The 10,776-nt window shown below is 30.2% G+C and overlaps 1 protein-coding gene across 12 annotated transcripts; it reads right to left on the reverse strand.

Annotated features, from left to right (window-relative positions):
* Positions 1 to 1,408: 1,408 nt before the first annotated feature.
* On the reverse strand, positions 1,409 to 6,125 carry LOC114172671 (somatic embryogenesis receptor kinase 4-like). 12 transcript variants are annotated; one of them, XM_085670549.1, is made up of 10 exons: positions 5,808 to 6,125; positions 5,275 to 5,521; positions 4,002 to 5,189; positions 3,385 to 3,517; positions 3,240 to 3,323; positions 2,597 to 2,668; positions 2,426 to 2,497; positions 2,030 to 2,103; positions 1,733 to 1,834; positions 1,409 to 1,636 (listed from the first exon to the last, which is right to left on the reverse strand). In XM_085670549.1, exons 3-10 carry the CDS (start codon positions 4,102 to 4,104, stop codon positions 1,536 to 1,538), a joined length of 741 nt encoding a protein of 246 aa, XP_085526675.1. In that variant the 5' UTR covers positions 4,105 to 5,189; positions 5,275 to 5,521; positions 5,808 to 6,125; the 3' UTR covers positions 1,409 to 1,535. The 12 variants fall into 12 exon arrangements, with proteins under 12 accessions (XP_085526675.1, XP_085526677.1, XP_085526676.1 ...); XM_085670551.1 differs by having other exon boundaries at positions 4,002 to 4,225; positions 5,808 to 6,122; XM_085670550.1 differs by having other exon boundaries at positions 4,002 to 4,234; positions 5,808 to 6,122.
* Between the last annotated feature and the right edge of the window lie 4,651 nt (positions 6,126 to 10,776).

Genomic DNA, 10,776 nt, shown 5'->3' on the forward strand with positions numbered 1-10,776 from the left:
GTTCTTTGTGTCATTTTGATCAAGTGATGTATTATAACTTTTATTAGTGTATAAAAAAGAGATTCATTATAATTTAAAAAATTGAAGTAAACAAACATTTAAAATATATTTTAATTTGAATATTTGTTTTCCTTTTATTATTTGTTCTTTGTGTCATTTTGATCAAGTGATATATTATAACTTTTATTAGTGTATAAAAAAAAGATTCATTAGAATTTAAAGAATTGAAGTAAACAAACATTTAAAATATATTTTAATTTGAATATTTGTTTTCCTTTTATATTTTTTTGAAATATTTTTTAATTTTATCAATTAAGTTCATCAATGTTGTAGTTTGCAAATTTAATAAATGTTTTGGTTCACATGAAATTTTATTTGATATTCTAATATAAAATGTAAACAATTCTATTTTATTTTAAGGTATTTGGCATCGAAGAAAATCCTCCTAATATTGAATATTTCATAATATTATGTTTCCTTTACCGTAATTTTTTTTCTTTTATAAAAATTAATATTGAAGTAGTTACAACACGGGTACGAGTATGGGTACGAGATTATACCCGTTACCCGGTGGGGATGGGGATGGGAAAAAAGTTTGATACCCGTTGGGTTTGGGTATGGGGATGGGGATGAATTTTTTATGCGGGGATGGGTATGGGATAGCAAAACCCATCCCCGCCCCGTTGTCATCCCTATGTATGACAAGTTTGAATATAAGTTTCAAAAATATCCCCTTATTACTTTCACTAGGTGGGTGCCTTGAAGAAAATAATAGGCAAATAAGTGGGGCATAATAAAATAATAAGTGGAGAGCTACGTATTAGTTTTCGTACAATGTGTTAAAATATACTCATCAATTCTTATTTATTATCCAAAGGGTGCACTACTTAACACTACAAAAAAAAAGCTAAATTATGGAGGTTTTAATTTCGTTTAACGGGGGTTTTTACCCTCCACAAAATATTTTGCAGAAGTTTTTCAAACCTCCACAAATAGGTTCCCCACAAGTTATTTGTGGAGGTTTTCTACAACCCCTGGTACCAAGTTTATATTGTGGAAGTTTTTTAATGGAGGGTTATAACCTCTCCTATTCATGACTATTATTTTGTGGAGGTTTTAAAACCTCCTTTATTTCCATAAACCTATTTGATTCCAAAACTCCTATTTTTCAATTTTTTTTGTGGGGGTTAATACCCTCCTCAATTTGAGGATTATAAAACTTATTTCGTTTGTATTATTTAATTTGTTGATTTATTACTGTATTTTTCTAGCATTATTCAAATCTCATAAAAAACAATATTTTGTTTGTAATTAGAATTTCCTACTATACTTGAGAATGTATGTCACCATTTGAGGTACTTATATTTTTATATCAACAATATTTTTTTTGTAAACTTCAATCAAATACTTCAACCAAAGTGCTCAAATATATATCATTAGAACTTTTGATTCTCAAAATCAACATATTAACATAAAAGCAATTTAAATTGAAACAATTACAACTTAATACATACTTACTCAAATTTCATAATACACTAAAATAGTTTCATCCTAAAAAACATCATCAACACCCTAAATGTTGCTACCACCAGATGATCCTCTTGTACCCATAGAAGACTCAGGCTCATTTGCATCACTCGATTAATAAAAATGAAAAAATTTCAAATTTCACATTAAACAATCCCATATAACTAAAGAATCACTACAAAATCAAATCAAGAATTTGAAGTACCTGGGAAGAAATTCAGTAACAATTGAAAGATTTGGAGGTCTGAGTTACTGCTCCCGTGAAGAGAACAACATTTGGATGCCTCAATCTTTTCATTATTTTGACCTATTGAAATTAACATCATAAGCTTTCTGGAATTTAATTTATAGAATAGATGTTGGCATTCAAAGTAAAAATGTACATTAACTTGATGAAAATCACATAAAGTAGCTCTAATCACAGTAAATCCGAAGCCTAGTACTTTAAGAGCTATATTCTTTGAAAAATTAAATTCATTGCCAACAATAAATAATAACAAAGCTGAAGGATTTTGTTTCTGTGTAGGGGGTGGTGAAATCGGAATGGCTTGCACCAAGAAACGATTATCGCTAAAACTGTAAAAATGGATTAACGGGGTTAATAAAATTATGATGTAAGGTTTATCATGCCACTCGAACAATAGTATGAAAATGAGACTTTCTAGATACTCTAAGATTTTACTTTTTCTTGTTTGTTAAATCATGTTAGAGAGAAACCTTTTGTAACATATAGGCTACTACACTCATAATATTGTAAAAGACTCTTCTCTGTTTTTTTTTCTCTGGTTTTACAACCTTTAATATTTTTTCTGATTTTATAACAAATGGCTATTGGCAAGTGTTGGAGTGTGGTTCTCCAATGAGCTCTCATCAGAACAAAATTCTTATTTGTACCAACCTGATGGGAGTAAAACTTGAAAATGAACCATTGGCTGGGAAATTCCCTGTTAAGTTGTTGGACGATAAGTCACTAGATTCAACAATGATCATGGTGTCAGGTTATAGACAAAATAACACATCACCAGCATAGCAATGTATCTAGACATTTAGACATAGGAGTTAAAATCACAGAACTATCAGTGTATCAATGGTGGTCAAACCCATAGGAATCTTTCCTGACAAGCTGTTTTTGTTGAGGCGCCTAGTTCAGGGAGCAGAGCCATTTGGTTAGCAGATAATAAACTATTGAACACAAACAATGATTAAGTAGCAACTACAGTGAGCGTGTGCCATAATGTTATGAATGCTAAAAAAGAAATAAAAATGAAATTTCATTGCATAAGTTTTGTTGAATAAGATATGAGAAAAGGAAAGCATTTCATACAGGGATTCTAGTTTTTTAAGATTGGCTAATTCTTCTGGAATTTGACCAGTAATGTTGTTCGAGTAAAGATCCAAACTCAGCAAGTTTGTCAAATTTCCAAGCACATTTGGGATCTCCCCAGTTATGTTATTGTTATAAAGTTCCCAGTCAAGTCAAAGGAAAATATTTAGATTTTGGCAGAGTAACGAGTCCAGTGAATAACAGAAAATGGTATTACAGGTAGTGCTCTGAGAGACACAGTTACCGCATTTACTTTTAGAATAGTTTTTCCTAATAATACTAGTTTCAACCAATAATCAAGAATTACAAGAAATAGTTGATGAAATGTCAATAAAAATAAAAAATTAGTGTCATGCAAAATCTGTTCAGCAAAGGAGGCATAACTTACAGATATTCCAAATTTGGGAGCTGGCCAAGCTCTGGAACAAGTTGACCCGAAAGGTTTGCATTTCCAAGATACCTGGCCAAGCAACTTTTTTCACTTTATGCAAAATCTTTCATAAAACCACAAGTAAAAATAGCATATATCTTACAAATGGGTGACACTTTTTTCATCGTTGCAAATAATATGAAACCATGTGCAAGGAGTTAAAATATTAGGATTCCAATTATCAAGAGCACCAGTAGGATCTATCATATTCTTCTTGAATGCAGTAAGGGCATCACCTGTGTATAGAAGTAATATTTGAGTGCCATTACAAATGTACTGAATATATTAAATTGACAGGGGTAAAAAATCAAACAGGTATTGTGCTGCTTTTAATGAAATTGTGTGAAATAAAGAAAGTAAAAACATGAAACCCATGGTCATCATCAATAACTCCCAAGCATAACACCGAAACATTTTCAGTTTAGAACCTACAAACAGCCCGAGCTAATCATACACGTCCTCTAAATTGGTTTCAATTTATCCTCTAATTTTTGCGTTCTATTTAATTTCATAGTTTGTGTTTTCATATTGCATACTCTGTTATGCGGAACTTCTGAACCAATTCCAATAATGAACAAAAGCCTAATACTAGTTTTATGACTCATTCAAACATATGAACCAAAACAACATAGCTGAAAAGTCAACAACTCATAAAAGAACAGAAACAGGAAAACCAGCAAAAATAATTAATTGAAGCACCAAATAAGTACAAAACGTCACCTTCTGCATTCCCAGAAACCCTGAGCACCAAGTGAAACACCAAAATTGTCCAAAACAGAATATAGAAGCATATTAAAGATGGAACTCGCTCCTTGTAATTCATCCTCTTCAATCATGTACATGCACATGCACATTAATATGAATATTCCTCTCAAGTTCATAAGGAGATAGACCTCATTGACCATAAGATATTCATTGCATAAGCAGTCAACTTAGAGTTGTACCTATCACAACTTAGAAACAACAATAATTAGCCTACGATTGTCCCCACCACCATGGCCTCTGCACACTTTAGCTTCTTATCATTCATACACTTACTCAACCCCAAGTCTTGCTTTTTGCATTTTCCAAGTTTAGCTTTTTGCTTTTCTTTGGCTTAATAATTTTTTAATCTCTTCAACTACTTATGTTGTTTTATTTTCCTTATTTCTTTTTGTTTGGGGATCACTTTTTCGGGATTGTTCCATAATAACAGTTTGCTAACTAGATTAATAGTAGCAAAATTAAATAAATAAAGGGAGAGAGGGAGAAATTTTACCTACCCTCCTCCAATATAACCAAATTTAAAGTATGTTCGGATTCAACAATAGAGTAGTGAACTTGGAATCAAAATTGATAATCAAGTATTATTTAATAAGCTTAATGTATTTTCCATTATTAAGCTTCTAATCAGTGTTGCGTTAAGCTTCTAATGTATTTTCACATTTGAATAAATTTGAAAATCTGTATGTAAACATAGCGGAAATTAAATTGAACCAGTACTCATTTTAAAGCAAAAGCTAAAATCCATGCTAATTGAAGTATACTATAATTTTCAAATTAGACTAGAAAAGTAAATAGTTTGGTAGTCTTAAAAAATATTTGAAGCCTTATTATATGCGGTTAAGAAGGTGAAGCACACAAAAAACCAATGAAAGCAACTGAAAAAATAAACCACTATATCTCACTGAAAATTAGCTTAGATGCTGAAACAAATTTGTAAAGTATATCATCTTGCAAAACATAAAGGAACTTCAGAAGTGGAATGAAGCAACTGGCTTCTTCATCAAAACTATGTTGGCTCTCAATATTTCATTGCTGGAATGTTAGCATTAGAGGATCAAAGCAACTAATAGCATTAGAGAGATATTTAGTGTTGCTATTTGATGGAGCCAAATTAACTATATCAAGTGACAACAATGGTATTAACTGCAAACCAAAGAGATTATAGTTAGCCTCTGGTTCTTTCTACAATAATCTGAAACTTTTCATGTATTCCAGCAAAATAACTAACCTCACTTAAGAAGAAATAAGAGGTTATTATGGTTCAATAGTAGAGCATAGTGGCCAGAGTGGTTTTCCCTAATCCTCCCACACCGGTCAAAACCATTACGGACAAACCTTCGCTCAAAACATTCGTTTTCAACTTCTTCAATGGTTCATCCAACCCAACAGTGAATTCTGGCTTTTCAGGAATTCCAAATGGACGCTTCATTTGTTGTGCTGTCTCTTCCATGAATAACCAACTTTTCGAGTCCTTTCTGAAAACAACAAGGATCAAGTTGTAAGAATTAAGGAGAGAAACTCAACTTTGCTGCATAAATTTTTTTCATTATAATAACAAGAGCAAACTTTGGTCACAGATTAACACACTTTCGAAAGATAATCAAATTCCAAAACAGTATTCAGCATAGGAATTTCATCAAACAAGTAATGGGCAGCAAAAACATCCCCACTCACAAAATACATCACCATCAAATTATTACCCTCAATAAACTTTCAGATTATCAATAAACCTATGTATATATAAGGGTTTAGTGAACTTACCAGATTATTTCACAAGACAACACCCTCGCCCTTGCAATGCCCGTCAGAGCGAACAACTCTAACACCGAAGTAATGAGTCCAACGCGTCTTCAAGGCCGAACACCCCAACCACTTCAACGACCTTCCACCACCCCGCCTTCACCGCCCACCACTCCACTTGGAGAGTTGAAAACCTTTTGATCGAAGTAAGGAACTTGAACTATTTCTAGGATTCTGAAATAAAATTTGTGAACGAAACTCTGTTGTGTGAAAACACGAGACAAAATCCTTCAAAGAGATAGATGAGAGCGAAGAGAGCGAAACTGAAAATGAAACTGAGGAGTAAATGAAAACTTTAATATTTAACGTAGTAATAAAATTTGTATTATAATTTACTGAGGTCTTAAACCTCTGTACAAAAATATTAAAACCCCTGTTATTATGTCATTTTAGATAATTTATAATATTCTTGTAAACTATATTAATTTGAGGAGAATATTTAAAACCTCTCCAAAATATCCTCCGCTAAAAATAAATTTATTTGTAGTGTAAGTACCACAACTTTGATTATAAGTTACAAAAATGAAATCGTATTACTTTCACTAGGTGGCTTGTCTTGAAGAAAAAAAATAGGCAAATAAGTGGGGCATAATAAAATAATAAGTAGAGAGCTGCGTATTAGTTTTCGTACAAAGTGTTAAAGTATACTCATCAAATTTTTATTTATTATCCAAAGGGTGCACTTCTTAAGTACCATAATTTTGATTATAAGTTACAAAAATCAACTCTTATTACTTTCACTAAAGAAAAAAATAGGCAAATAAGTGGGATATAATAAACAAATAAGTGCAGAGCTACGTATTAGTTTTCGTAGAAAGTTTTAAAATTTATTAAACAATTTATTTTTATTATCGAAAGAGATGCACTTCTTATGTACCACAAGTTTGATTATAAGTTACAAAAATCAAACTTTATTACTTTCACTAGGTGGCTGCCTTGAAGAAAAAATTAGGCAAATAAGTGGGGTATAATAAACTAATAAGTGCAGAGCTAGGTATTAGTTTTCATAAAAAGTTTTAAAATTTATTAAACCATTTTTTTTTACTATTCAAACGGATTCACTTCTTATGTACCACAAGTTTGAATACAAATTACAAAAATCAACCCTTATTACTTTCACTAGGTGGCTGCCTTGAAGAAAAAAATAGGCAAATAAGAGGGACATAATAAACTAATAAGTGCAGAGCTAGCTATTAGTTTTCATAAAAAGTTTTAAAATTTATTAAACAATTTATTTTTATTATTCAAAGGGATGCACTTCTTATGTATGACAAGTTTGAATATAAGTTTCAAAAATATCCCCTTATTACTTTCAGTAGGTGGCTGCCATGAAGAAAATAATAGACAAATAAGTGGGGGGCATAATAAAATAATAAGTGGAGAGCTACGTATTAGTTATCTTACAATGTGTTAAAATATACTCATCAATTCTTATTTATTATCCAAAGGGTGCACTTCTTAAGTACCACAAGTTTGATTATAAGTTACAAAAATGAAGTCGTATTACTTTCACAAGGTGGCTTGTCTTTAAGAAAAAAAAAATAGGCAAATAAGTGGGGCATAATAAAATAATAAGTAGAGAGCTGCGTATTAGTTTTCGTACAAAGTGTTAAAGTATACTCATTAAATTTTTATTTATTATCCAAAGGGTGCACTTCTTAAGTACTACAAGTTTGATTATAAGTTACAAAAATAAACTCTTATTGCTTTCACTAAAGAAAAAAATAGGCAAATAAGTGGGACATAATAAACAAATAAGTGCAGAGCTGCGTATTAGTTTTCGTAAAAAGTTTTAAAATTTATTAAACAATTTTTTTTTACTATTCAAAGGGATTCACTTCTTATGTACCACAAGTTTGAATATAAATTACAAAAATCAACCCTTATTACTTTCACTAGGTGGCTGCTTTGAAGAAAACAATAGGCAAATAAGTGGGGCATAATAAACAAATAAGTGGAGAGCTACATATTATTTTCGTACAAAGTGTTAAAGTATACTCATCAATTTTTATTTATTCTCCAAAAGGATGCACTTCTTATGTACCGCAAATTTGATTATTTTGTACAAAGAAATCAACCCTTATTACTTTCACTAGGTTGCTGCCTTGAAGAAAAAATTAGGCAAATAAGTGGGGCATAATAAACAAATATGTGGTGAACTATCTATTTGTTTTTGTAAAATGTTTTAAAATTTATTAAACAATTTATTTTTATTATTCAAAGGGAAGCACTTATTATGTACTACAAGTTTGAATATAAGTTACAAAAATAAACCCATATTACTGTGGTTGCCTTGAAGAAAAAGATAGACAAATAAGTGGGGTATAATAAACAAATAAGTGTAGGCAAATAAGTGGGGCATAATAAATAAATAAGTGGAGAGCTACGTATTATTTTCGTACAAAGTGTTAAAATATACTCATCAATTTTTATTTATTATCCAAAGGGATGCACTTCTTATCTACCACAAGTTTGATTATAAGTTACAAAAATAAACTCTTATTGCTTTCACTAAAGAAAAAAATAGGCAAATAAGTGGGACATAATAAACAAATAAGTGCAGAGCTGCGTATTAGTTTTCGTAAAAAGTTTTAAAATTTATTAAACAATTTTTTTTTACTATTCAAAGGGATTCACTTCTTATGTACCACAAGTTTGAATATAAATTACAAAAATCAACCCTTATTACTTTCACTAGGTGGCTGCTTTGAAGAAAACAATAGGCAAATAAGTGGGGCATAATAAACAAATAAGTGGAGAGCTACATATTATTTTCGTACAAAGTGTTAAAGTATACTCATCAATTTTTATTTATTTTCCAAAAGGATGCACTTCTTATGTACCGCAAATTTGATTATTTTGTACAAAGAAATCAACCCTTATTACTTTCACTAGGTTGCTCCCTTGAAGAAAAAATTAGGCAAATAAGTGGGGCATAATAAACAAATAAGTGGAGAACTATCTATTTGTTTTCGTAAAAAGTTTTAAAATTTATTAAACAATTTATTTTTATTCTTCAAAGGGAAACAATTATTATGTACTACAAGTTTGAATATAAGTTACAAAAATCAACCCTTATTAATTTCACTAGGTGACTGCTATTAAATAATTTATTTTTATTATTCAAAGGGATGCACTTCTTATGTACCACAGGTTTGAATATAAGTTACAAAAATCAACTCATATTACTTTCACTAGGTGGCTGCCATGTAGAAAAAGAGAGGCAAATATGTGGTGCATAATAAACAAATAAGTGGGGATCAACGTATTATTTTCGTACAAAGTGTTAAAATATATTCATCAATTTTTATTTATTATCCAAAAGGATGCATTTCTTATGTACCACAAGTTTGATTATAAGTTACAAAAATAAACTTTTATTACTTTTACTATGTGGCTGCCTTGAAAAAAAATTGCAAATAAGTGGCGCATAATAAACAAATAAGTGGAGACCTACGTATTATTTTCGTACAAAGTGTTAAAATATACTCATCCATTTTTATTTATTATCCAAAAGGATGCACTTCTTATGTACCTCAAGTCATATTATAAGTTACAAAACTTAACCCTTATTACTTTCACTAGGTGACTGCCTTCAAGAAAAAATTAGGCAAATAAGTGGGGCATAATAAACAAATAAGTGGAGAGAGCTATCTATTAGTTTTCGTAAAAAGTTTTAAAATTTATTAAAGAATTTATTTTTATTATCCAAAGGGATGAACTTCTTATGTACCACCAATTTGAATATAAGTTACAAAAATCAACCCTGATTACTTTCACTAGGTGGCTGCTATTAAATAATTTATTTTTACTATTCAAAGGGATGCACTTCTTATGTACCACAGGTTTGAATATAAGTTACAAAAATCAACTCATATTACTTTCACTAGGTGGCTGCCTTGTAGAAAAAGGGAGGCAAATATGTGGGGCATAATAAACAAATAAGTGGAGAGCAACGTATTATTTTCGAACAACGTGTAAAAATATACTCATCAATTTTTATTTATTAACCAAAAGGATGCACTTCTTATGTACCTCAAGTCATATTATAAATTACAAAACTTAACCCTTATTACTTTCACTAGGTGAGTGCCTTAAAGAAAAAATTAGGCAAATAAGTGGGGCATAATAAACAAATAAATGGAGAGCTATCTATTAGTTTTCGTAAAAAGTTTTAAAGTTTACTAAACAATTTATATTTATTATCCAAATGGATGCACTTCTTATGTACCACAAGTTTGAATATAAGTTACAAAAATCAACCCTTATTACTTTCACTAGGTGGCTGCCTTGAAGAAAAAAATAGACAAATAAGTGGGACATAATAAACCAATGTGTACAGAGCTACCTATTAGTTTTGGTAAAAAGTTTTAAAATTTATTAAACAATATAATTTTATTATTCAAAGGGATTCACTTCTTATGTATCACAAATTTGAATATAAGTTACAAAAATCAACTCTTATTACTTTCACTTGGTGGCTGCCTTGAAGAAAAAAATAGGCAAATAAGTGGGTATTAATAAACAAATAAGTTCAGAGCTACCTATTAGTTTTCGTAAAAAGTTTTAAAATTTATTAAACAATTTATTTTTATTATTCAAATGGATGCACTTCTTATGTACCACAAGTTTGATTATAAGTTACAAAAATCAACTTTTATTACTTTCACTAGGTGGCTGCCTTGAAGAAAAAATTAGGTAAAAAAGTGGGGTATAATAAACTAATAAGTGCAGAGATAGCTATTAGTTTTCATAAAAGGTTTTAAAATTTATTAAACAATTTTGTTTTCTATTCAAACGGATTCACTTCTTATGTACCACAAGTTTGAATATAAGTTACAAAAATCAACCCTTATTACTTTCACTAGGTGGCTGCCTTGAAGAAAAAAATAGGCAAATAAGTGGGGCATAATAAACTAATAAGTGTAGA

The sequence above is a fragment of the Vigna unguiculata genome, chromosome 3 (genome assembly GCF_037176805.1).
Source record: "Vigna unguiculata cultivar grain cowpea cultivar isolate G323 ecotype 2 chromosome 3, ASM3717680v1, whole genome shotgun sequence".
In the NCBI taxonomy this organism is placed as follows: Eukaryota; Viridiplantae; Streptophyta; class Magnoliopsida; order Fabales; family Fabaceae; genus Vigna; species Vigna unguiculata.

What these genes read in the sequence shown, in the direction of transcription:
- LOC114172671 (XM_085670549.1), bottom strand. Translation starts at nt 4,104, where the DNA reads ATGAATTACAAGGAGCGAGTTCCATCTTTAATATGCTTCTATATTCTG. An exon ending in GAAAAAAGTGTCACCCATTT is followed by an intron (nt 3,324 to 3,384) that starts GTAAGATATATG and finishes AAGTGAAAAAAG; the next exon opens with TTGCTTGGCCAGGTATCTTG. An exon ending in TCAAGTTTTACTCCCATCAG is followed by an intron (nt 2,104 to 2,425) that starts GTTGGTACAAAT and finishes CCATTTTTACAG; the next exon opens with TTTTAGCGATAATCGTTTCT.